We start from the raw sequence: 27961 nt of genomic DNA on the forward strand, positions 1-27961 counted from the left end.
CAATCCTTTTACCCTGTTCTTCATCGAGACACGTTACAAGAAATGGAATCGTGCTATTTTGATATCTTGCTATTCGTCACTCGTCGATTTTGTGTTTGCGAGAACCATGAAGCTGCATTGCATGAGTGGCATCGTTTTTCAGGAACCAGTTACTATACTTCTGAGATCGCACACAAGAGGATGCAAACTTAGAACATAGGTTTATTCTTCTTTTCTATTTTTCAAGTGGCTCAATCCCAGACGCTATGAGGGCATCCCAATACGAGTCGTACTGGTTCCACGAGAACAATCCTCATTGCTCTTTTTTTTTCGATTTTCTCTCGGTCTTCAGTTTGCCCTTTTGTTAGTCCAGGATGCCACACCGGTGCAGCATATTCGAGTGATGGCCGGATGTACGAGTTGTAGATATTAACAAGATCGTGTGGTGGGATATTGAACTTTTTCATTCTACTCAGCAAATGCACTCTCTTATTTCTCTTGGTCATCATTTCCTTCACTTTATTGTCCCATTTTAGATCATCTTTTATCCATGCTCCGAGTATTTTGGTTTGCTCTACAACATCGAGGGTATTGGTTCCGATGTTGAGGGCAGGTGGTTCCGGCGATGTATGTTTGAAGCAAAATTGCAGCCGTTTGCATTTAGCTGTATTCAGGTGAAGATGATTCTCATCAGCCCATTCACTGAGTTCGGTCACGGCATTTTGTATTGTCGTGGGGGGCACTCGATGATCTCACCTCTCCGATACTCAGATCGTCGACATACTTCCATTTTTGCAACTCTGATGATATGAGTCCAATGCATCATTGATAATGGCAAGGAATGCCAGAGGACCAATCTTTGTTCCCTGTGGTACTCCACAGTTAATTGATTTCCAGTTAGATAGAGTGCCTTTGTATTTCACCCTCTGTCTCCTGTTTGTTAGAAAATCTGCTATCCAAGGGATGATTTCTCTTCTGATGTCCAACTTGATGAGTTTTGTGACAACAATTGATCAATGGAGTCAAAAGCTTTGGAGAAATCTGTAACAACGAGATTCCTAATGGTGTCAGTTTTATCAGAGCTCTTTTAGAATTCATGCAGCATTTCCACCAAACAGTGTGTGTTTATCAACAACGAGCGCTTATCTGCCATTAGGGGTTTCGTAATTGTAGTATTGCAGGTTTGTTGGATGTTGTATGCAGATATGGACACAAGGAGTCATGTTCACACAGAAGCCTTTGGCCGTTTATTCATTCCCAAAGAGGCTTCGAGAAAGTTCTTTAATCACTTTGGAAAGCTCAGAAAAGCTCCTAAAGGTTCCAAGAAACTCTAAAGGAATGATGTTGTTTTGTGACAACAATACTTTGGAAATGCAATACAGTTCTGCTATAAATCAAATACACTAAATCAAACGAACAGGAAACATACCTCAAATGGCATCAAAATATTTTATGCTATTGGTACGAATGTACGTGACATGCACTGCGTTTCATGAAAACGCGTACAAAATATATTGCAATCTTTCTTACTGCATACAATCTTACATTTAGCTGCAAGGAGAGATATACTGACCACTTTAAGCCTCAATGAGTAGCACTTGTATGTTGATAAAACATAGAATGGGCCTGGTCGCACTGATGGCCTTGTGGCTCGATATGACCCTCACAACGCAGTATAAGCTTTACAACACGATGTTTGCTTCGCAGAGTGATGTAAGCTTGCAGCAGGTGTAAACCTTGCAGAGAGCCGAAGCTTTTGGCTTCCTATAATGCATCTGTATCCGTTCTGAGCTGCGCCCAGAACCTTCGCTCCAAGCTCCACCCAGAACATCCACTCAGAACATTAATGGTATTGTAAATCTTTACTAACCAACAAATGTCATGACTGACATTACAGTGTGGTTGAAGACTCTTTAAGACTCCCGTACTGATGTCTATCAATATTGGGTATCATATCTTCCTGCATCCATCTGGCAACAAATTCCTCGCAAACCTTCGTGCACTGGGAAGTTTGGGATACTGGTCTCAACTTTTTGAGAACACCTGGATTTTCTTTCGGTGCAGGAACCACATCAGCGTCTTTCCAGATTTGTGTAAGTTTTCCCTCAATAAGCGATGATGTGAATATATCAGTGTTGGGAATACTGAGTTCACATGCAAGATACTTGAAAATTCTGTTTGGAACGTCATCGGGGCCAATGGCTTTCTTTGCATTGATCTTGCTCAATTCACGGTACATCTCCCACACTTCAACTTGAGGTGATTTTTCAGCAGGTAGATATGACGGAAGTTCGTGAACAAGTAATCAGGGATATACTGTGATTGTGCGACCTTCTCTTTTTTATTATTACTGACTCTTTGATTAAACCTAACACATTTTTAACGTTAAACAATGGAGAGAACGGTGATAGGGGAAAATGGATCTTTATTTTTGTTCTTTCTGTCTCTATTAATCTCACCTTTTAAAATGGATGCTGTTTGGTTTGTCCTCCAGTATTATAAATTAGGGAAAGTGTGCGTTTAAGTCAGAGATGCTTAGCAAGGTTGATATTGGGTGTCAAATATGCCAAACTGCTTTCAATTTGTTTTGTTTTTTTAGGTGTTTGACAATACTCCAGCATCACATGATGGCACATTAGCTGCTGGTGATGAACTTGTTGGAGTCAATGGGAAATCTGTGAAAGGGAAGACAAAGGTTGAAGTTGCCAAGATGATTCAAGCTGTGAAGGTTATGCAATGTTTTTATTGGAAAATATTTTTAACCATTGTCTTGCAGCTATTTTTTCCTGGACTTGTACCTTCGACCTCATGACTAGAAGGTCGCATTGACTTAATAGCTAATTTGATAAATAAAAACATTGTGATGGAGTTGTTATGGCAAAACATCATAGTGTTTCACGAGCTCGAAGCAGCAATCACTTTGTTTCATTGTGCATTGTTCAGGTCGTTTGTGAAGAGGAAAAAGCATATCCCATAAGAGTATGTCCCACTAAAATACTAAATCAATGCAATTGGTACTTGGTCAGTGCAATGCAAACCTGTTTACACTGAAACACTCCATAAGTCTTTACTTTGTAAAATGATATAATGTTGCTACTACTTTTGACTCATAAAGTGAAAGTGTTAATTCTCATGAGATTATAATCTGTGGCATAATGTTTGGAGCTTCTCTGATGAGTCTGGGAGGTTGGCGTTCAATTCCAATCCTGGCAGAGTCGTACCAAGAAAGAAATTTTTTTTTCCTTCATTCCCCCACTGATTGTGGAGAGAAAAAGTGACGTCCCAAATATGGCATCGCAAGTACTCAGTTTCCTGGAAAGTTGCATCACTTCCCCCATGTTCTGTGGCTGTTTTTGTCTGAAGTCAAGTCCAGTGCGTGCTTGCTTGCCGTATGTGCATGCATTCTGTGTTGCACATCCTCTACGAGCCTTAAGGCTCGGTCACACCTTGACGTTTTAGCCAACGTATGCCGATTTTTTGATTTTTTTTTTTCTAAAACGCTGGCACACGTTGAATACGTTATGGGTAAGTTTTGATAACATTGAGAGCACGCTGAAAAACACTGCCATACATCGTCGTACGTTGGCTTTAAACGTTGTACTTTTTGGTTGTTCTCAAATTTTTTCATGCTTGAAATTTCACAACGTATGCCGGCGTATGACTCACACGTTCCGCTACGCTGGCCACAAGTTGTATGCACGGTCTGCGATCGTTGACAGACGCCAACACATGCTACTTGTAAGTTAATCATAAGTTGAAACACGCCGAGGTAATGTTTAGCGTACCCGAAACTTATTTCTAACCTATGATTAACATGTTGTTGGCACGTTACGCTATCGTTGCCACACATCGACAGACGTTACTTTTAAGTTACTCATAGGCTGAAAGACGTCAGTATAATGGATCGTCCTTGCGTCAGCGTCCACGGCCACGGCCAGGACACTTATTTGCAGCATTCTTCAAACTTTTCTTCTGCATGACGAGGATGTTCACACTTCGATGTCTAGCTTGGCTATGATTCCAATTGTCCATCGGCAGCGTCTATTTAAAATAGTCGAGTTTGAGCGTTTTAACACGTTCAGAAGAAACGCTTCAAATTTCAAAACCCTAGCGCCAAAAAACAAAGGCGAGTGACAGCAATTTAAATCGTTCATTGTAAACAATGAAAATAGCTGAGTGGTACCGTTTAAAAGTCGTTGAGTGTAAAAAAAATCCAATTGTTGAGCGCAAGCGTCTACTTTCAATAGTGGAGATGCAGCCATTTAAATAGTTGAGTGGCAGCCTATGGATAGCAAACCCTACGTCACCGGCAAAGATAAACTGCCGCACGATATGGATAAGTTAGGCTATCGTTGGGCATAGTTTGTGAACGCCGGCTTCACGATAATTATTCGTTGGTATATCGTATCTATAAGTAATCAAAGCGCTCTATGCACATTATTAGTTCATTGTGCATTTGTCCAACCCGTTATGAATAGACCTAAATCGTAAAAACAAACCATAGCTCATTGTTGAAAAAGCCCCATAAAAAATTAGCCGCGAAGAACTTCGAACAATGGTGCAAAGATGTCTCCTACCCGTGGACACGCGGACGCAAGGAGGATCCATCATAACCCACACCCTCCCCCTCACACTCACCTACTACTGCCAACATGAACAAACTACTACTAATACTAATACTGATACTGATACTGTTACTGCTGACATGGACATCGACTCAAAAAGGACTCGAAAACACTGTTGGGTTCCCCTTTTATGAGCAGCATTTTTATCTACCAATTCCCAAAACCGCTGGGAACGCGTCTTTATATGGCAGTTGTAAGCTAGAAACATGTTAATTTTTTTTTTTTGACGACCGGAAGACGTCATTGGAATACGTCTATATACGTCGACGTGTGTTGGGACTACGTAAAGAATTGGTTCAAAGCACGTCAAACATAAGTTAGAAATAAGTTTCGCATAAAAAAGACATTACCGCGACGTGTTTTGACTTATGAGTAGCTTATAAGTAGCCTTTGTGGACGTGTGTAAGCGTCCACATATCGTGTGTAAAACTTATCCCCATCGCATGCGGAACGTGTGTCATACGCCGAGTACGTCGTAAAATTTTGAACATGTTTAAAATTTCTTGACGTACTCTACTTACTACGACGTATGATAGCGTACTTTAGCGTTCTACTCACGTATACCAAACTTACTCATACCGTATTTGACGTGCCCCAACGTTTTAGACACATTTTTCTTAAGTCGGCATACGCTGGCAAGATCGCCAAGGTGTGACTGCGATGTTGACACTTCCATTTCTACGGCATTTATGATTCGAATCGTTGTGCGTCAGCCTTTTAATAGGCTACGTCACGACATCGTCGGCGATGCGTGCAACGCGCTATGCCTAAGTTAGACTATGGTTGGGCATCGGTTGTGTAGGCCGACAACAGGTTCAGCATTCGTTGGTATAAGTTATCTATAACCCAACGAAACGTTCTGTGTCCATTACCAATGCGTTATACATAAGACCAAGTCGCTATGAATACTTCCGAATCTTTAAAAAAAACATCAAAAGTTCAACGTAAGCCAGCGTTTTACATACATTTTAATACGTTGCCATCGCTGGCTAAAACGTCAAGGTATGACCGGGCCTTTAGACCATTTAAAAACTAAGGATGAAAACTTTCCGTTTCGAGCACACCAAAAAAGTACGGGAAGCAAAAATATTGTAGCATGTTTAACTCGAACGGCACTCGGTGGAGCGCATACCTCCGCCAGGCTGAACAGTTTACGTTTTGTATCCCACTGATAGGCCGGATCTGGCTTCTGACATGAACCAAAATGTAATGGGCTAGTTCTTGTCACATACCCAACTCATCCACCAAGTTTTTGTCAGAATCCGTCCACAACTTTATGAAATATCTTGCTACATATTGTTTTTGGCTCCATTTCTCAATGATGAAGAATCACTTTAGAAATTAAAAAATTCTCGGATCCAGATCTTCACCAAAATCTATTCAATTCGTTCTTGTCACTTCCCTAACCTGTCCAGCAAGATTCATCTGAATCCATCCTTGACTTTTTGAGATATCATGCTATATATCGTTTTTGGCCCTATATCTTAATGGCGAATAATCTCTTTTTTTTTTTAAGTCTGGTATCCAGATCTGAGTCTTCTCAAAAATCTCATCAATTCACCCTAGTCACACACTCAACCTCTCCACCAGATTTCATCCTAATCCGTCCATAACTTTTTGAGATATCCTGCTAACAAACAAACAAACAAACAGGGATGAAAACAACCTCCATCCACCTCAGGTGGTGGAGGTAATTAAACATACCCTCTCCTTCCACAAACATAATATCTAGCTGCTTACCTTCTGGACTAATCATCTGTATTTGTAGGTGTCATGCTGGACAAATATTTTGGAATGAAACATTTTTGAATTCTCATTAAAAACAAAAGCTGATATCAAATTTTAGACGGATCAAAGTAAACTTGTGTAAATCTGCAAATGTGTTTTTGAGAGCAGTGATAATTTATTGATAAGCCCCCATTTAGAACTTTGGAGAGTATGCTTTTTGTGTTTTATTCATACTCAGATGGGGGCAACAGCTAACGATTGTGGCAATCTGTTTATGGCGATCTGTTTCACTTTCCAAACCACTGATAACTAGAAGGGCACTCGGTGGAGTGCATACCTCCGCCCCGTAATGCCTGATCCACGAGAACACATCGGGCGCAATACATTTTTCAAATATCATGTTTTCTATCATTTTTGGCCCGATCTCTCATTGGTGAAGAATCGCTTTAAAAATTCTCGTATCTGGATCCGGATTCGGATATTCACCAAAATTTAATCAATTCGTCCTTGCCACACACTCATCTAAATCCGTCCACAACTGTTTGAGATATCGTGCTATATCCTGTGTTAGTTTAGCCCTATCCCTCAATGGTGAAGAATCACTTAAAAAAAAAAATTATTGAATTCGGATCCAGATTCAGATGTTCAACAAAATTGATTCAATTCTTCCTTGTCACACACCAAACGTGTCCACCAAGTTTTGTCTGAATCCGTCCACAACTTTTTGAGATATCTTGTACACAGACAAACAGACAAAAAGAGGTGAAAACATAACCTCCTTCACCTTTGGTGGCGGAGGTAATTTGGCATGGGTTCAGTAAATGAAAATGCCAATCCATGTTAGAAATGGTCTCTTCTTGGATTTACCTGTGTATTATCATGCAACAGGACAATCAGGACCATTCATGGATGCAAATATAGTACCTATTTTTCTTTTCATTGGAAGTATGCTAGTCTGTGTGACCATTGTATCACAAATACTGTCCACTCACCCCCCCCCTGCCCCAATAGCTTTCCCATTTTCCACACATCAAGCTTCAATGGAGCCACCACCTTAATGATCACATTTTGTGGTGTTGATCAATGATCAATGATGTTTTCTGCACCATTCTGTTTCCTACTGTTTCCACATTTTCGTTTGGATGCAGCACAAGGCTGTGGTGTAACATCATTGGCTGAAGGAGAGGCTGTGCCTCTGATGTCTGCTGGTGAGGGGAGGAATTTGAAATTTGGCCACGGTACCGGCGATAGCTTGCCTACTCTTCATAAAAAACACAATGTGATCTTAATCGGTCAATTACAAATGCAATTAATTGTTTTCATTGTAATTATTGATTAATGATACAAATGCAAGTTTGCCTTAATGATTGGTGGTGTTTGTTTGGATTATTTTTATTTTGTGTACGAGTGGTTATTTGAATTTTCCTGTCTGAGTGTTGTTTCATTGGAGTACAAGTTGAATTATTCAGGTCTCTCTCCCAACTCCTGTTTGTTCATCTTGTAGCATTCACTTCTTGTTGTACTGCTCCACTATCAATGGATCACCTTGTAGGAGGTTTTACAAAATGAGGCAGTTGCTTTGCGGAGCACACCATCAGTCAGACAGGGACGTTCATCCACCATCACATCTGTTATTTTGGGGGGGGGGGGAAGGGGGGGGATCGTAATCTTTTGAAAAAAAAAATTGGAAAATACCCTGACCAAATTGCCTGCTCATACTTGGTTGTATAATCCTCACCTGTATTAGGTGCTTGTTATAGAATGTGCATGTCACAAATGTCTTTGATTACCGAGTCATTGTGAAGTGGTCTACCTAATGCTGCTTTCTATGGGCATTTCTTTTTACTTTTGCAGGGTGAGGTTACCATGTACTACAACAAACTTCAAGCAGATCCAAAACAAGGAAAGACTCTTGATATTGGTATGATTTTAGTAATGCATAGGAGGGGTGGGATTTGGGGGGGGGGTGGAGTTCTAGTAGAAATGCAGAGGTTCTTTGAATAGCTCGATTGAGATTGTTTGTTTTTGCATGGATAGATTAAACAAAACTTTGTTGAACTATATGTTTTTAACTAGAACGGCGCTCGGTAGGGCACATACGTCCGCCAGGCTGAACAGGTTACATTTTGTATCCCATTGATAGGCCGATCTGCATTCAGACCAAAGCCGAAATCAAATGGGCTTGTTCTTGTCGCCTACCCAACTCATCCACATAGTATTGTCATAATCCGTCCATAACTTTTTGAGATATTGTGGTGTTGGATCGTGAAAACCAGTGATAGTTTCGCTATCCTTGAAGCCTCGGTTTCAGCATAGAAAGCCTCGGTATAGTTAGAGATAGAAAGCTCGTCTGCGTGAGTTGTAACTCGCCATGATGTGTTCTCTTTCCTGAATGTGACAGTGATGAAGAAAGTAAAACACAGGTTCGTGGAAGGAATGAGTTCCGGTACAGCAGACTCTCTTGGTTTGAGCCGTGCCATCCTTTGCAATGGTAACACATCCAAGCCACTTGCTGATATTCCTGTCAACACCATGAATAATTCATCAATACTTGTGTGTGCGTGCGTGTGTGTCTCCTCCATAACTACAAAACATGAAACCTAACAGCCTGAAACTTTGCACGCATACTAAGAAAACTCCAACGAAGTGTAAGAGTGAAAATTGGGTGTTTGAATTAATTGAAACACCCCTTTTGAAGATAATTAATGGCCTTATTTAATTTTATCCTTTATAAGGCACATCCTCGGCCACCTCCCTCTTTGGGGTCTTAAGGCGTTTCCTGGGTAATCTCGCTGGGATCTGAAGCTGCCATGTTTTTTGGCCTGCTCAACCATGCCTTGACTTGGAACAGGCCACAACAATTTCTTCACAATAAAGTTTTTTTTTTTTTTTTCCACTTTCCTCACTCATATTATCGAATGCCTGTTCATTATAGCTACGGACCACTGTATCCATCCCTTTTGTAAGTTATATAGTTTTCAAATTAGGAGCTTGGAGAGATTTAATGCATTATATGTAGTCCATGAGCTGAGCCCAGTATTTTCATGAATTGGTACCAAATTGCGGGATAAAACGAGACACTGCTTTTTGGATAGGTCATCACCTATAGTTTGAGAATGTATTTGCTTGCCAGCTCAAACGCGTAGCTTTCTTGGAAAAATCCACTAGGGGCGCTTCAAGGGGGTAAAATACGGATTTTTTTTTTTTTGCATATTTGTTAACTAGATGCCATGTAAAATTGTTCTAACTTCAGCGTCAAGCTGAAACTGTACTGAAAAAGGGTAAAGAAAGGGAAATTTATTTGAATTTTTTAGCTGAAATGAGTAGAAATTTCAAATTTTAAACGCAATTTTCTCCAGTTTTTGTTTTCTTGAAGCCAGTAACTTCATAGACCAATTCCTAAAGTATTGCTGTGCAGAAAAAACTGAGAGGTTTTGTTTGGTCTAATACTACACCTGCTAGTTAAAATTTGAGGCATGTGATAGCGTCAAAAATTAACTGGCCGGGGGGGGGGGTGGGGGATACGATGTTTTAGAGGAAGTTTACACAGACTTTTAAACCGTAGAAGTTTGACGTGATATCGACATTAAATTTGTACTTGTAACTGACTGTGCATCACAGACATCCTTGCCATCACTGTATAAATCACTGAAGTCCTTAATCTTCATCATCACTTTCATCGTTATTGGAAGACTCATCATCAGAAACGTCCAGAACTAAGTCACTGTCCTTCGTGTTGCTGCAATCCTTTAATCGGCATTCGTCCGTACATGGAAGGTTATTGTCTAAGCAAACGCAATCACCAGGTTCGCCCGCTTTGCGGCACTCACAGAACATGAAGTCCAAAACTACCTGGGGCGCTGGCAGTCCTGTCATCCAACATATTTCAAGTCGACCATCGTCAGTTGTGCGCCAGCCATGGTTTTCTGGAGCAGGCACATAAGGCTTTGGATCAAGGGATCGTCTCCATACAGTGGCCTGGTAATTTGCTCTTAGCATGTGTTGGTTAAGGGTGTCTGCACACGGTGGTAGTTGCCTGGATTCTACAACACCCTTTTTAGCGAGCCATAGATTGAAGCGTAGAGCGTTCACTTCTGTATCATGGGTTCGGGACGCATACAGCTGGCATGTAAATGCCTGCAGAATATCAACAACATCCCTATTTAATGTCCATTCACTCCCCAGCTTAGACAATGCATCCAAGAACTCCTTATTTCCTCGCATCAACTTCAGTCCCTTGATCTTGCCCATACCTGAGAATGCACTGACCGAATCGCACCCTGTGAATGCGTGTAGACCCAGCAATGAATTGCCATTAAGTCCTATTCAATCGTGTCAATGCTAAAGAGTCGAATCCTTCCCTTAGACGAAAGTCGCATACATAAGCGGGTGCTGATATGAGCATTGAATGCGAAGAGAAGCAAAAGAATATCAGTGTCTTTGGCAACAATGACGACTGATTTGAAACCGGATCGAGCAGCATTTGACGCATGTAGCAAAACCCTAGTGTCCGCTTCCTCATGTGACGAATCAAGTTCACGCACTTCCATCACAGTATCCTGCGTAATTCGGATGCATTTCGAATCAGCTGTTACGTAGAGTTCTTTCTCACCGATCAATGATTGTCTCTGCTGCCAGTCATTGGCAACGAATCGCGTAAGTTGACGCTTGCTTGCTGGGCTAGAGAGTATTCCTCTCCAGTTTCTGACCGTGTGAGTGGGCACTATCTGTGAAAATAAGATGCCCCAGTGAGCACCACGATTGACCCTTTCCACATCCTTGATTGATGAGTCTAAGTATATGTCAAACACCACATCTACTCTTTTACTGTCTGGGTGACTTGCGAGAGCCATCTTTAGCAGCCTCTCGGATATTTCCACAAATGTTAATTTATTTCCATCAAGTTTCTGAACAAGTCCCATACCGTCGATGATTGCTGCGGAAGGTCGAGGTGTAGTTTCCTCTGGGAAGCACACCACTTTCAAGATGGTTAGCAAGTGCTGCCTTGGCGGTCTTTTTCAGAGATCCATCATGGTTGGCCAGTGCCCAGGGTATTGTTCCCAAAGGGTGCCTCAACACTTCCTGCATGTCCAGTTGCCTACTGCAACCAATGAGGAGCATCCTTCCGAACAAGCGGTTGTCGGCCTTCAGCATGATTTCTCGATTGCCAGCAGCTGTTTTCTTTGTCACTTGCATTGAGGCAAACGTTTTGAGCTTCAGCTTTGTTAAAGGGTCGTAGAACTTTTCTCCTTTACTAAGTCTTTCATCCACAAATTGCTTTGCAGCACTTCGACCGACCTGCTCTGCTCTTATCAAATCCTTTTTAACACCATCTGGAACTATGATTCCAGTCGAAAGGCTGGAGATTTGCGTATCTTCTCTGGCAAACGGGTGAACCCAGCTTGTTTGCAGCAATTGTGAAACTGCCTGGACATCTCTCTCATCCTTTTGCATTCTACGATTTCCAAGGTCTGGGTGGCTCACTTTTCTTTCTCCTTCATCCCCGTCTGTCAACTGTCGGATTTGCCTTAACACCACGCTACGGAACTCTGCGCTAAGGTAATATCTTACCACTGCAGATGTATTCAAACTGAATCCCTTGGTTCCCGCTGCCGTCTGAGTGTCCTTATTTATGGTGTCCTCAAGCGTCTGATCCACTGGTACACGACCAAAAGGGTTATTGTCACTCAGCTGCACAGAGAATCCTCCATCCATCATCTGTTTGTATATCTCTGGATGGTCATACACCAGCCTCAACATCTGTGCGAGATACACTGACAAATACCTCGCATAATTCACTTTATCATAAGTGAAACACCAGGGTATCAGTGACCTTACTGAATGAAGGTGGAGGGACCAGTTGCCCTCGCGTGAAGCGCGAATCATGGCTAGCAGGATTTCAACAATGTCGACATATGTCATCCAGAACGCAGCCATTGGTCCTCTCGTTCCGCATTTCGTCACAGTACTGAGAAAACAGGTTCAGAATGCGAACTCTTGGTTGATGTGACAGCAATTTTTGCATTGTTTCACTATCTGGATTACTGGAAATGGCGCCCAACTCTTGGAGTGCGACGTCAAGAACATCTCTGAGGCTTTGTCGGGATTCTATCTCTGAGAAGAAACCCTGCCATAACAACCTGAGTAGACCCTCATACACAATCTTATGAAGACGGACTCCTCTGTTGTAGTGTCTACCATCAAGAACTTTCGATATTGAACCTTCCGCGATAATGTTGTTTTCTACAGCTAGATCACGAAGCCCTGCATCTCCAAAGCACTTGCTGAGTATTGAAAGCAGGTTACACATAGTATGGAATGTTCCCATCTGAAGAATGATTGGACTGAATCGAGCCTGGTCATTCCACACAATCTCGGCCGCTTTGGCGTAGAGTGCCTGATCAAAAACACAAACTATCTCGGAGAGTTGCAATGAATTCATGTAACTCATGGCTTTAACCAGTACTTGATGCACCGTAGACATATTAGTAGCAGGTGCATTAATTGTTGGGAGGTACCCGATCGTATCCTTTGTGATTGAAGGGATGTCCTGGCGAGTCACAATATTGAAGCCGGTCCAGGCACTTATCATTTGGCCTGCAGGTTGTTGTTGTCGCAAAAGCGACCAAACTAGGTTTTTTTCCCCGAGCCAACACTGAAGCACGATCTTCAAGAACTGTCGGCTCTCCTAGGGACACTGCTGGTGGACTCTTTCTCTGGCTCGTGTAGTAAGGTGGCATGACAACGTTCAGTGGTGGCAAAGTTCTCTTCCTCTCTCTGGGAAGGTTTTCTCGTCTTGGAGGAGGTTGAGGTCCAATCACTCAAGGCTGCACAATGATACCATTTACACGATGAGATGTTCCAGCTCCGCTTAAGGTCTCTTCCAACCGATCGATATTATCAAAAGCAAGGACTGTCGGGACATGGGGGAAAATACCGGACGGCAAGGCTGTGCCACTGTGTTCCTCCATCCATAGCTTATCCAAACACAAGGCAGTCTCCAATTCTTCAAGTTTTGTATATGATATACCATGTCCCAGACGATTTAGCAATCGAATTGTTTCTGTATTTCCTGCAATGGACTTTACAGCCCATGGCAAGAGAATGTGTTTTGGTTGCTTGTTTCAGCCAGTGCTCACATGATAAACTATATCCTGAGCAAGGGAGTGTGTAATCCTATAGCTACGGGAACTACATTTTTGGGTGTCTGACTGCCCAGTTAGCAAGACGGTGAGGAATAGTTCAAGTGACTGGGGTATCAGAATCGAGTCCTGTGTCAGTTCTTGTGGATACATGGGCCATTGCTGCGGGGTCTGTGCATCTTTGATGTGATTTCGGAGACGCGCAGCAATTCTTGAAATGTCCCCCTTGGAATCAGAAGGATCAGCTAAAAGTAACCGCAACTGTTCTTTCATGGCAAAATTTTCCTTGGCAAGTGTTTCCTTGGTAAGGGCATTGGACGTCACCAGTACCCTGTTATTGTAGTTCACTATGAACTGGAGTAGACCCGAACTTTGTCTCAAGGACACGGCGTATGTGCTTTTTTTGTCGATGGCTTCATTATGGGTATACCGAGGGTATGCATGTATTCTTCAAGTTTTTTGCAGCATTAAGCAATGTTAACCATTAAGATAAATCTTTTGGTCCAGTTAATTTTTCTACTGCAACTTCCTTTTTACAAAGAATGCAAACACCACAATCAGGCTTGTGCCTCTTTGCAGGTTGGGAGCTTGTCGGGTCCATTTTTATGCTGTTCATACTCTGCGTTCACCTGAAAAATAATGCAAAATTTAGTCTTGAGAAAAAAGTAAAATGGATATATAATTCGAAAAAATTCCAAACTCATCTTCGAACCCAAATTCATTGGAGACGAAATACAAAAGAAGATTATCCATACCTCAATGATGTAGTTCTGGTGGCCATCTTGGACGCCATTTTGGATTTCCAACTGATTTTGATGATCAGCAACGACACCTATACAATGTCTCACGACTCTCACAGACGACCAGTATTCATAGCATGGGTCAACATCCGTCAGGTTTTGATTATGCTGGAAAAAATAGTATTTTTTAGAAAACCGCATTTGAAATTTGTAATTTCTATTCATTTAAGCTAAAAAAATTGAAACAATTTGTCAAAATTTTACCTTTTACATTACATATATAGCCTCTAACTTGATTTAGGATGATTGTCCATTGCATCTAGTTGCAAAATCTACAAAAAAAAAGAAAATCAGTATTTGGTCCCCTCAAAGCGCCCCCTAGCGGATTTCCCCAAGAAAGCTACGCTTTTGAAATAGCAAGCAAGCGGATTCTTAAACTGGCGGTCATAACCTACTCAAAAAATGGTGTCTCGTTTTATCCCGCAATTTGGGACCAAATTTTGGTCTGGCTCATGGACTAATGATACGATTTTCCACGATCTACTCTCACGCACTAAAGTATATCATCAAAATATTATTTTGGATTTGAGGAGTGGATATCATCCGGACGAAATAAGTGTCAAAATCTGGAGTGAAATCTGATAATTTAAAGAAATAACGAGTCTTATAACGAAGCTGATATATCTATTTACTTTAAGCAAGCAAGGCTATGTTCCTTCCTTCTCCAAACAACACAAGAAAATGTGAAATTTCCAAAGCATTGAACTTACATTTTTCGACAGTTTGAAGATTTATATTGAGTGAACCAAAAATTTAGGAACGTGCCAAAATTAACCTGCTTCAATGAGCTATATGATTTAATGTTGCTCGATCTCATGCCCTGTCCCCCAGAGGGACTACTTATCCATAGCGTCTGCCAGAACTGTGTCTATATTTTCAGAGGTTTTTAAATGATGTTATAACATTTGCGCGGACCGCAAATGATGTACCACATGACGCGTGCACAGACGAGCTGGCAAAATGATGGATTATCTTCAATGCTTATTTCATGGGCGATTTAAACTTTACAATGTTTCCAGCATTGTTCTACATTAAACATCATCTCTTTTGTGGATAAATTCATTGTTTGAACAAATTCATTTTATTTCCTTAACTGCTGTGTGCGTGGTCAAGACCATTAAGGCTTAAGCCACTTGCCGAGCGCCCGACAGCTGATAGCGGAACCGCGCTATGTCATTCTGAGCGAATGATTCACTCACTGCGGACAATTTTGCCGTGTTCCGTCACCCTGAGCGAGTGGTCCGTGCTCCGTCGCCCTGAGCGAGTGGTCCGTGCTCCGTCGCCCTGAGCGAGTGGTCCGTGCTCCGTCGCCCTGAGCGAGTGGTCCGTGCTCCGTCGCCCTGAGCGAGTGGTCCGTGCTCCGTCGCCCTGAGCGAGTGGTCCGTGCTCCGTCGCCCTGAGCGAGTGGTCCGTGCTCCGTCGCCCTGAGCGAGTGGTCCGTGCTCCGTCGCCCTGAGCGAGTGGTCCGTGCTCCGTCGCCCTGAGCGAGTGGTCCGTGCTCCGTCGCCCTGAGCGAGTGGTCCGTGCTCCGTCGCCCTGAGCGAGTGGTCCGTGCTCCGTCGCCCTGAGCGAGTGGTCCGTGCTCCGTCGCCCTGAGCGAGTGGTCCGTGCTCCGTCGCCCTGAGCGAGTGGTCCGTGCTCCGTCGCCCTGAGCGAGTGGTCCGTGCTCCGTCGCCCTGAGCGAGTGGTCCGTGCTCCGTCGCCCTGAGCGAGTGGTCCGTGCTCAGTCGCCCTGAGCGAGTGGTCCGTGGTCCGTGGTCCGTGCTCAGTCGCCCTGAGCGAGTGGTCCGTGGTCCGTGGTCCGTGCTCAGTCGCCCTGAGCGAGTGGTCCGTGGTCCGTGGTCCGTGCTCAGTCGCCCTGAGCGAGTGGTCCGTGGTCCGTGCTCAGTCGCCCTGAGCGAGTGGTCCGTGGTCCGTGCTCAGTCGCCCTGAGCGAGTGGTCCGTGCTCCGTCGCCCTGAGCGAGTGGTCCGTGCTCCGTCGCCCTGAGCCATCTGCTATATTGACGTGTTTTCAAAATTACTGAGCTAAATTTTTTTTCCAACCATCACACGCAGCTGTATATGTAGAATATTGTTTGTGAACACATCCCTCAAACGTCAATATAAATGTAACGATGTTTGGTGAAAGTGACTCAAGGTTTTTGGGTTGTTTCCAGTACGTATTGTCATCGGTAATCACACTAAATCCAACCTGCCGATTACCCAAAAATTGCCGATATTGGCCAAGCACGTGTGTTTGTGTGTGTGTGTGTGTGTGTGTGTGTGTGTGTGTGTTTTGTTCATAAAGCATGACATTCTCCCTGCTAACACCCCCTCCCTCTCCCTCTCCCTCTCCCTCTCTCTTCACATATTGGGACGGTGGTTATGTCTGGACGGTGTTTGTCTCCGGATGGTATTTACCTCCGGATGTGTCCGGACTGGAGTTTGTCTCTGGACAGCTTGGCTCCGGATGCATCAGTACGGTGTTTGTCTCTGAACGTGTCTGGGCGATGTTTGTCTCTGGGCCGTGTTTATAGTATGACCGATAGAAAATGTATTTCAGACATTATTTTGTTTCCATTTTCACTGTTATTCTCTGCAGAATCATTTTGATGAAACACTACAAATCGTAATTAACACTTTACCCCGTGTCTGCCTTCCTCTCACATCGCACTGTCTTCCATTCCCACACATCACACTGTCTTCCATTCCCACACATCGCACTGTCTTCCATTCCCACACATCGCACTGTCTTCCATTCCCACACATCGCACACGTCTTCCATTCCCACACCCCTCCTCGCTCCCACACCCTCCAACTCTTCGCCCTTCCCATGTGTTTTCCCCACTTCCCGCCCTCCCTCTCTCCCCCCCCCCTTTCGTATCCCCATCAGCGAAGTGACGGGTGTTATTTTCTTGTAATGAATAATTCATACACAACATGTAAGATCGGATTGCATCATAATGACTAATGTCGAGCATGGAGTTATGCATTGTGCTCGAGTTTTATTTATTTATTGAAATATTGTATCATTTGAACCGGCCTTGATATTTATACTTTTGATAACATTTCCTTTTTGCGAGTAATATTCAGTCAGAAACATTCCTAAAACTAAAGGCGTTTTTTTCTCTTTCACTTGCTTTCTGCATAAAAGCTGTTTTAGGTTTTGTATGTTATTTTTGTATGGTACATTTAGAGATTTGGAACATTAGAATTTCTAAATATGAAAAAATTGAATACCCTGTATCTGCCATTAACTGGAACGGCACTCAGTAGAGCACATACCTCCACCAGGCTGAACATTTCGCCTTTTGTATCCCACTGATGGATCGAATCGGCTTGTTCTTGTCACCCAACCGACTCATCCACCAAGTTTTGTCATAACTCGTCCACAACTTTTTGAGATATTGTGCTATATATCGTTTTTTGGCCCCATTTCTCAATGGTGAAGAATCACTTTAAAAATTCCGTATCCGGATTTGGATATTCACCAAAATCTAATCAGTTCGTCCTTGTCAATCTTTCCACAACTTCTTGAGATATCCTGCTCACAGATAAACAAACGAACAGACAAGGGTGAAAACATAACCTCTGTCCATCTTTGGTAATTGTATAGACAGTATTCTGATTAACATTGACTTTAATACCTTTCCTCAATAATGTCAGTTGACTAAGAAATGGATCCCCTGATTAACAAGGGATCCATTTCTTACTGCTTTATGGCTGGTTTTAAAAGTACGGACTTGACTTGGCCACTTTGTGTTTGCATTCTGTGTACGTCCTCAACATAAGGTGAATAACTGATTCATTGTCATTTGCATGCTACACCTTGACAATGTAGGTTTGCCATAAATATATTTTTTATTGGTTCACAAGTCAGTAAGTGACCACTATATTCGTTATGGGTTTGTGTCTGTCTGTCTGTCTGTCCCGAGCATAGCTCCGTGGGTTTTTATCCGATCTTGATAAAATTAGGGTGTGAGGTTTGTATCATGATCTAGTTGTGTTTTCCAGAGAATGGGCATGCTGCACCCATTATGAGTGGAGCCACGCCCAAAAAACGTGTTTTTAGGGGGTAGCTGGTTTCAAGATACATCTTCTCCGAGGGGGTTTGTCGAATCTGGCAGGGGTTTTGGTATTCGGTTAGCCCAATGGCACCTGCATAGCCCCACGGAGCTCGATTTTTCATTTTTGTCACGAACTTAGAAAATGTCAAAAAAATCAATAAATTGGGCATCGAGCTCCGAGGGTTTCCAGCTGTTTCGAATGAAAGTTGGTATGCAAGTAGTGCTCTTCGAGTACGACAACTTTCATCATTTACGTTTTTCCCGATTCCTGCCAGTTTGCCCATGGCGTCCCCTCGAAGGTCAAAAAATAAAAAAGGCGAACCGTGTACATTGCTCGTGAACCATCGCCGTCTCCAGACTTGTCTTACTTTATCTTTTCATTGTAGATTGGCTGTTTCAGCATGATCGTCATGGGTTACATTTAATGTGCAGTGGAAGGCGTTAAGGACCCTAGTTATAGAACATGTGCACAAACTCTGCTAAGACGACGGGTCGCTCCATCAGACGAATTGCACTGCATGCTTTTTCTCACTGTTAATTGAAACCACTCTTGGGGAACGCGGCTTCAATTGGGAGCTCAGCTTGATATAGTTTGTTCCTTGTGGCAATGACACAAACATCAGAACTCAGTACAGTGCCGCACGCATTCTCGGTATTGTTCATTTGGCAAAGCTTGTGCAGTGACTTCCACTTGAGTAAATACTGGAGAGCATTTACAAAGCTTTCTTGTAGTGTGTCATCAAATATGGCTACCCATTGTGCTGCTGTTTCTGATCTTGTCCTCACTCCCCCCTGAAGTCCTGGAATCTAAAAGCTTCCACATCATTAAAATCTCCTGTCAGGAGTGTCAGGGTCTTTTCATACACATCATATGCAGGTTGGTAGCCTTGCAGTTTTTATTTTATTCTGTTGGCTTTATTCTGCTCTTGTTCCTCCTGTACTTACCTCTCTTGCTGCTCACGTTTAGCTGGAAACCCTTTCCTCGTTACTCTGCCCAAGTCAAAACTCAACGACTACCTCCATTCTTTCAAACCCATCAAAACAAAAATCGCACCTATGTCTGAAGGAAGCGGTGCACTTTGACATTTCCTTCTCGTGATGCTTGGCAGCTAGAGCTCCCCGTTGTATCAATTCAGTGTTTGCACCACTTTAAAAAAAATTTTGTCGGATGGACATACCAAATATTGAAGCGGCTACACCACTTAATAACATCCCTGGAAATTTACTATCGAAACATTTCTGAACAAAATTTTAGAAGATTATGAAGGGATCAAGCTGGAGCTTATTACTTGTGAAATCGAAGATTCACAAGTACTGTATATTGGTTTGTCTGGTTTGTACATCAATCACTTACAGGTCACATTATGCCAATCTTCACGAAACTTCACCGCCTGGTGGAGGTAGTGACAAGCTGGAAGCTTTTTATTTGAGGTCAAAAGGTCAAGGTCACATGAATCGTCATTTTTTTTCAACTGATTCACTTGATATCTACGGTATGTACATACTCTACTGTATATAAAACTGAAAAATACAGGTGGACAGTGAACCCTCGTTGCGGTGTAGTCTTGGTCGACCCCTGTGAGTATGTCTATTAATTACGTGCTGTTGGGATAGAACATGAGTTGGACCTTGAGTATGTTAATTAATTAGTTATTATTGAACCTTGACTATTTCTATTAATTATGGACGATTGGAACATACCTTTTGGATATGTAGACCTTTCGATCCCTTACATTTTTTCGACCCTTAAGACCCTTTAGAAAGTTTATGACCCTTTTAGATCCGTAAGACCCTTCAGACCCTTTGTAAGCTTTTATAACACTAAGACCCTTTGTGACCCCTCATACCCTTTAAGACTCTTCATCACACTGAGAACCTTAAGATTCTTTCGGACCCTTAGATCCTATTGACCCCATTAGAGCCATTGGTACCCGAAGACCCAATATGCTCTGTTGGACCTTCTGTTGTGTGAGGTTCACCAGTCATCATCAAAAAGCTCCCATTGGTAAACCATCTCAATCCCAAGCTCAGAGGGAGCAAAATATATATTATTTAATTTTTATTTTTTACAGTTCCGCTCATCTTGGTTAGTGGCAAAAGGAGAAGTCCCACATGGCAAAGAGAGAACGGTGTCCATGACTATTTCACCCCATTATAATCAAATGGGATATTTTTGTGATTTTATTATTGCCAAACCTCAGGAATTTTTCAAAATATCAAATTGAAACTTACACAGCTTATTAGTCCCCTACTGGTTTCACAGGAGCGGACTATAAGTTAGCTCTCAGGCTGTCCATCTGCCCATCCCATCTGTGGTTTGTCAGTCTTTTTCCCATCCCCTTTAATATATTTAACTGAAGCTTGGTACATGACTTTATGATTATGAGTTCAGGGTGTTTCGTCAATTTCTCAGTGTTATGCCCTTTTTGGACTTAGAAAATATTACATCAGTAGGGGACATGTATTGCAAAGCAATTCTCGCTCTTGTTTGTACACATGTGTGGTGTTCGTTTATATATTGTCGTCAAAATTGGGCAAAGGTCAAGGTCAATGCCATCCAAGATAAGTAAAACACCTATTAGCATCGTGGCAATTCGAAAATGTATCAACCAAATTTGTTAAACGCAACATTCCATCATGTAAAACACTTAATAGGTCAAATCACTTGGCCTTCATCATCTTTATGGTACTCTTGAGTGAAAATATTTTTGTGCAAGCTTGTGCATGTCCACACCATTCAATGCAAATATAACCCCAATGTCAGCCCTTTCATCATCTTCTCATGTTCTTGTGCGAGTGAAAAGTGAAATAATCAGCCAAGCTCATCATATTTGCTGACATATTTAATCTGGCAATGATGGATTTACAAAAGTTTAAGATTGTTTTGCCAGTCATGCACCACTGCTATGTGAGGCAGTTTCTGGTCTGTTGATTAATGAGATTACTCATTGTTTAATGCGATTATATTTGCTTATTGGAATGTCACCAGCATTAATTTTGTTACTTTGGTCTTGCTGTTTCATGTTCTTTTCAGATGGCCTTGTTAAGAAGCTGGATGAACTGGAAAAAACGGCCGAACTATACAAAGGTATGACCTACAATTTTCCGAGTCTCAATCTATTTACAGTGCCATGCAGAGGGCACTGCCATTTTGCATTGTCAAACTGAATGTCCTTGGAGTGTTTTATTGCATTTTTTGAAGTACCGTTGGACACCGCTATTCACGGATTCCACAAATTTGCAGTTTATAAAATGCGACCTTCTTCGACATTCGTGGCCTTTTGCTTCGTGTATTCACGAATATTTTTTCCTCGGGTTTTCACGGCATTTTGGATTTTCCACCATGAACCGCCGGGAACCTATCCCCCCCTTCCCCCTTTTTCCATTGAAACAATGCACTGACATTCGCGGATTCGACATTCGCAGCATTTTTCAGGAACATATCCCCCATGAATAGTGGCATTGTTTTCAAGGTCCGACAGTATATCATTGTTTTCACGGTCCACAGAATCAGAAATACATTTTTTAAAAATCTAAATGTGATTATGTTGACTTGTAAGTAATAAACAAAGAATGGAATGTGGTTTTTAATTGGAATAATTTTTTGAGGTGTTACAGTTGAAAAACCCAACCTGGCTGGTCCCACCCCTAAAAATTCCAGAAAACCTCCATGGTCATTGTGTCCTGTGTGACATCATCACGAGTACGTTCGTGTCAGCACACGAAGAATAATGGCTGCAAAACTCGTTTCAGACTCGTCAGAAAGTGAATTTGATGAATTTTTTTTCATGTTGAAGGCTTCAATCACGGACTAAATAGTTCTCACTGAGGCCAAGCCTTAAATAAAAGAACTGCATTGATAGAAAAGTAAGGAAAGAGAGAAAAGTTTAAGAGCTTTTGAGGAAGTAAAAAATCTGCTTTTTGAAAAGGGGAAGATCACAAGTGTTTGGGAAGACATGAGATGATAAATAGTTCCAGAGTTTTGCAGTGGAGGGGAAGAAACAAACATTGTAACAGCCCACCCTGGAGTCACCAATGGCCACACAATAATCATGTGATGGAGTGGCTTGTCGAGTATTCCTTGGTGTCGCTAATGGTGGAGGTACACGAGCAGCAAGTTCTTGTGAGCAGAAACTGAAGTAATATCTGTAGAAAAGAGAAAGAGAGCCTACTATGCAGCCTAATTTGAGCAGGTTGAGTTTTGAGGTCACATTGGTAGAGTTGACAAGTCGAATAACTTTGGATTCTATTCTGTCCAGGAAGTATGTGGAGCTGGAACCTTGCAGCGTATTTTGAGGTCACATTGGTAGAGTTGACAAGTCGAATAATTTTGGATGCTATTCTGTCCAGTAAGTATGTGGAGCTGGAACCTCCCCAGATGTGAGAGCAGTACTCTATACAAGGACAAATCAATCCTTTTATATAGTTGGAGCAATTGTTCGGAGGAGAAGAATCTTCGACATCTGAACAGGCCTCCTAATTTCTTCGAGGCAGACTTAGCTATTTGCGTAATGTATGTATGCCAGGATAATTTTGAAGTTAGAGTAGTAATACCTAGTAGGTTTATTCTATCACATGGTGTAATTGTACATCTTTCAAAGGAGATTGGAGAGTTGCAGAGAGATAGAGATATAGAGATATAGAGATATAGAGATATATATATATATATATATATATATATATATATATATATATATATATATATATATATATATATATATATATATGAGTTTTTTTTTTTAAAGCATTAAACTTAACTTGATTACATTTGCCCCACTGGCAGATCTTATCCAAATCCGAATTTAAAGAGGTGGCTGTTATGAAACAAGATGTCAATCGAGTGAGGGATGGGACGGGGCAGATGAGAAAGACATGGATGAATGTAATGTTGAGTCATCAGTATACGAGTCTTCTTCTTCTTCTTTCGGCTGCTCCCATTAGGGGTTGCCACAGCGGATCATCCATATGATCCGCATAGTGATTTGGCACATGTTTTACGCCGGATGCCCTTCCTGACGCAACCCTGGTCGCCTCTTGCGACACAGGGATCTGGTACACCTATTTTAACCAGGGTATACACCAGCCCAGTATACTGGTACTCATTTCGCCGACCTCGGAAGTATGACAGGCTGAGTCAACCCCCTGGTGTATTAATTCAGTGGCCCAACGGGGCTTGAACTCAGGACCTTTTAGATCCCAAGCTGCTGCACTAACCACTGCGCCAACACCAGGCTCAGTCATCAGTATACGAGTGCATTTGGTTATTTGTGGAAGAAAGGAGGTCATTGATAAAAAGAAGGAAGAGTGTTGGAGACAGAACGGAACCCTGAGGTACACCGCTGTTGATAGGGAAGGGGGGAGATGTTGAACCATCAACAATTACGGAGATAGAGCGGTCAGAGAGAAAGCTCGATGTGAAGGAGGAAAGCCGAAAGAGGGAAACTTGGATATCAAAACCCGATGCCAAACTCTGTCAAAGGCTTTTGAGATATCAAGGCTTAAAACAAAGGATTCCCCAAAGTCTCTCAAAGAAGAGGCCCAGACATTCGTAATGTAAAAAAGGATATCACCTGTCAATCTTGCCTTGCGAAAGCCATATTGGTGGTCAGATAGAAGACTGAGATTCAAGATGCTTGAGAAAATGGGAATTGAGAAGACATTCAAAGACTTTGGAAACAGTGGAAGTCAGAGCAATAGGATGGTAGTTAGAAGGGTTTGAATGGTCACCCTTCTTTAAAATAGGCTGTACTAAGGCATGTTTCCAGGTAAGAGGAAATGTTTGGCCTATCTGTGAGGGGTTAGAGGCTCACCTGTGGTCAAGTGATTCTCATCCTGCTTTCAGGGGAATTCGCGCATTGCGTTCCTCCAAGCCCGTCCCTCGGTGTACTGTAGTTAGAGCGGAGGGAGAGGGCTCTTGACAGAAGAGTCCAAGGTGAAGCCCACTGGGTTGGTTAATTTGAGCATCTGTACCAGGCTGATTCACCAGCTGTTGAGTTGGATGTCAGGGGTGTTACTATCCCTATTGCTGACCCTCCAATCAACTGTGATCCACCTTCATTTGTGGAAACACAGGCTGCGGTGAACTGTTTGAAATGGGGTAAAGGTCCTGGGAACTGCGGCATCCATGCTGAACTTCTCAAGGCTGGTGAAAATACTGTACTCATGTTGTTGCATGCAGTTCTGTGCTCTGCCTGGAACACAAGCATCATCCCAACTGACTTGAAGAGGCACCTTGTTGTCCCTCTCTGGAAAGGGAAGGGTGATCTGCAACAACTACTGAGAGGTGACGTTGCTTTCAGTGCCGGGCAAGGTCTTTACTCAGCTCATTCTTGATAGGGTTTCCCATCATCTGCAAGAGCACCAGCGCCCAGAGCAGTCAGGCTTTACACCAAAGAGGTCAACGATTGACCATATCCTTGCCCTTCAGGTCCTCACCGAACACAGACTAGAGTTTTGGCAAGAGCTGTTTGCAGCCGGTGTTGATCTCTGCAAATAATTCAATTCAATGAATCGGGATGCCCTCTGGAGGATTCTTGCTCTTCATGGGGTGCCAGCAAAACTGATCAATCTGATGTTTGAACTATACTCTGGTACTGAGAGTGCTGTGAGATGTGGTGATACCATCTCTGACTTATTTCCAGTTGTTACTGGAGTTTGTCAGGGGTGTGTACTGGCTCCCACTCCTTTTGAGAGCTTGTCTGAACTGGATTCTAGGGAGGATGTCAGAGTGATCAAGCTGCAGTGCCTCGTTTGGGAATGTCAAGATCTCTCATTGATTTCGCTGATGATGCAGTCATCTTTGCGGAGATTCTGGATATCCTTTTGGGGGCCTTCGAGGTGATGAATGAAAAGTCAGAGCCACTAGGATTACGGGTTTCCTATGTTAGAAATAAGATCCAGGCTTTCAATGACATCTTGGATGCTACTGTCTTGTCTGCACCTGTTTGTGGTGAGGATGTTAAGGTCATGGAGAGATTCACTAACCGTGGCAGTGATATTCATGCCTCTGCTGGCTGTGAGCCAGAGGTCAATAGACGTTTGGGTCGGGCCTGGGGAGTCATGGATTCACTGTATCATTGAGTGTGGTGCTGTTTGTACCTGTGCAGGATGCCAAAACTCCAAGTCTTCAGGTCCCTGGTGCTTCCAGTCTTGCTCTAAGAATGTGAGACTTTGACTCTAACCAGGCTTCTGAGACTGAGTCTTAATTCCTTTCGTACCAGGTCTCTTCGGAGAATCCTTGGCTATTGCTGGCCAAACTTTGTGTCCAATGAGCGGTTGCTGAGAGAGACTCAAATGAGATTTGTTACCGACATCGTCCGTGAGCGGCAGCTGTACCTGTATGAACATGTGGCTCGTTTTCCTGACGCTGATTTTCCTAACGCTCACCAGATTCTCTCAGCGAGGGAGCCTCATGAATGGAGGAGGCCAATGGGCCGACTACGTACTTAATGGTTGCAGCACGTTGATCAGCATCTCAAGGAGACGGGGATAGGCCAGGCATCTGCCTGGGCGATAGCCTGACATAGGCCCCTGGTGTACTGGTGGAAAGTGGAAGCAGGGACGTGCTGCTCCGGCACATGCTCCCACATCTGACTTGACCAGAAATTATATTAATATGATCTCTAATCTTCGTGAGGATCGCGCCTACTTTCAATCGCTTTAATTTTTTTCCTCGTTGACGTAATTGCGGTGTTTCTATGCATAAAGTGTATGTTGGCCGCACGTAAACACACATCTGGAAACAAAAGTGTTCTGAAGAAGACTTACCAGGTCACGTGATAATGATGTAATCCCATCGGCGTTTTTTTGGGGGGTGGGGGGGGGAGCAATTGAGCATTCAGAGATGCAAAAAACACTATAATCTTCGTTTGAAGATATTTATTCAAGAAAAATTGATGATCAAGTATCTAGTGAAGGCATATTTATTCATTAAACCAACCATGAATTTCTGATTCTGTGGACCTTTAAACCATTGCGTTGACTAGGTCGTCCTCTTCATATGGTTATACCACATCCTGTATTTGTGATTGGTAACTACTTGTAAATTTCTGTCAGCAAGATACATTTGTAGCTGGAATGACAAACATATACAGTGATGGAGAAGTCACTTTTGGAAAACAAGGAATATTTCCATGATTTCAGTTGGTACAATCAGTTTTGTCTCATGCACAAGCATAAATTTCTTCACATATGAAGGATTCATCCCACATAAATATTTTTCTGGTTCAGGTTCAGCATATTGAGTCATTTCTTCCATACCCTAACAGCCTAACCCTTTCTTAATTTTCTTTTAATGTCTGCTTAAGCTATGAAATGTGTGAAGATGCAGATATTATATTTACATCTTTGTGGTTGCTGATTTACATCTCAAATTACGATGCAAATGAAAAGCAAGGAGAGGCGATTGGGCACTATACAGCTGTTTATTTTTTCCTTTTTATTATATGCCCGATATATATATATATTGGGGCGTATTATGTGATACCGGTTGTCCGTCCGTCCGTCTGTCCGTTCCTGTCCGCACTTTAACTCCCAAAGTTTTCAACTTTCACGTTTCATATTTGGTATATAGGTACAGACTGTGGAGACGGTGTGTCGCGACATAGGTTCGTCATCTAAAGTGGTTGCTGTTTTCCATGTAGTAGCACAATTTTGTATATACCTTCTTAATAATGTGGGGGGTGAGGTGTTTCTTAATAATGTTGCTGGGAGGTGTTTATAATAATGTGGCAGTGAGGTTCGTCATCTAAAGTGGTTGCCATGGCAACCAGGATGCTGTTTTCCATGTAGTAGCACAATTCTGTATATACCTTCTTGTTCGGGCATATATTGTGCTCACTTGCACTCTTGTTTTTTGGAATAGTGTCAAGGCTCGTGGAGGAGCGACAAAACAGAATGGAGCAGGAAGCATCATAATGGAAAGAACAGTACAAAGAGAATGAGGAGGGGTGGATAGATTAGAGGGAGACTGAGAAATAAGGGAATTGGGGAAGAATGAGGGCAAGGGGTGGACAAGGGATGAACAGGATGAACACAAAAGCAAACTCTCAATCATAGAAGTGGAAGGAAAAACTGCAAACTCAAGGAGAAGTGGGATTGGGGGGGTCAATTGAGGTAGAAAGGAACATGGTCTGAAACCTAAGATGATGCTGAACAGCTATCTTGAAACTCTGGAGGGAAGGATGAGGTCTGAGGACTGAAAAGACTGAGGAAGTTGGTTCCACAGGTGTGAATAAAGAAGAAACAAGAGTGAGAAATGCTTTACAATACATGTCCCTTACCGATATGATATTTTCTAAGTTTGAAAGGGCATAACTTTGTGAAAAATTGACAAAACACCCTGAAACTCAAACTTGTTCTGTAACCTATCATAATAAATCCATGTACCAAGTTTCAGTTGAATATTTTTGCGGACCGGGGGTCGAGGGCGAGACGACCACAAGGGGAGGAAGCTACCTCGGATTCCCACAAGACTCTTCGGACTCGCAGGCCATCGCACACAAATAACTTTGTGACGCGGCGCGTCGCTAATCTACCATGAACGCCAATAACTCGTCCACGTCACTTAGGGTCCTCCGTCTAATAAATGACGTTTACCTAATGGTCACGTGATCTAATTACCGCGGGGAATGCCCTCAGT

The 27961-nt window shown here is 42.6% G+C and overlaps 1 protein-coding gene across 1 annotated transcript in view; it reads left to right on the top strand.

Annotated features, from left to right (window-relative positions):
• Window positions 1–27961, top strand: part of PICK1 (protein interacting with PRKCA 1) — a 103810-nt gene that overhangs the window by 26705 nt on the left and 49144 nt on the right. Inside the window, exons 3-6 of the mRNA XM_085887144.1 lie at window positions 2579–2707; window positions 8187–8253; window positions 8734–8823; window positions 21356–21409. Of these exons, the coding sequence (XP_085743270.1) occupies window positions 2579–2707; window positions 8187–8253; window positions 8734–8823; window positions 21356–21409 (340 nt within the window). The remainder of the gene's footprint in view (window positions 1–2578; window positions 2708–8186; window positions 8254–8733; window positions 8824–21355; window positions 21410–27961) is intronic.

This window comes from Eptatretus burgeri, chromosome 1 (assembly GCF_056783735.1).
Source record: "Eptatretus burgeri isolate ZD-2024b chromosome 1, Ebu_testis_v1, whole genome shotgun sequence".
NCBI classification, from domain to species: domain Eukaryota; kingdom Metazoa; phylum Chordata; class Myxini; order Myxiniformes; family Myxinidae; genus Eptatretus; species Eptatretus burgeri.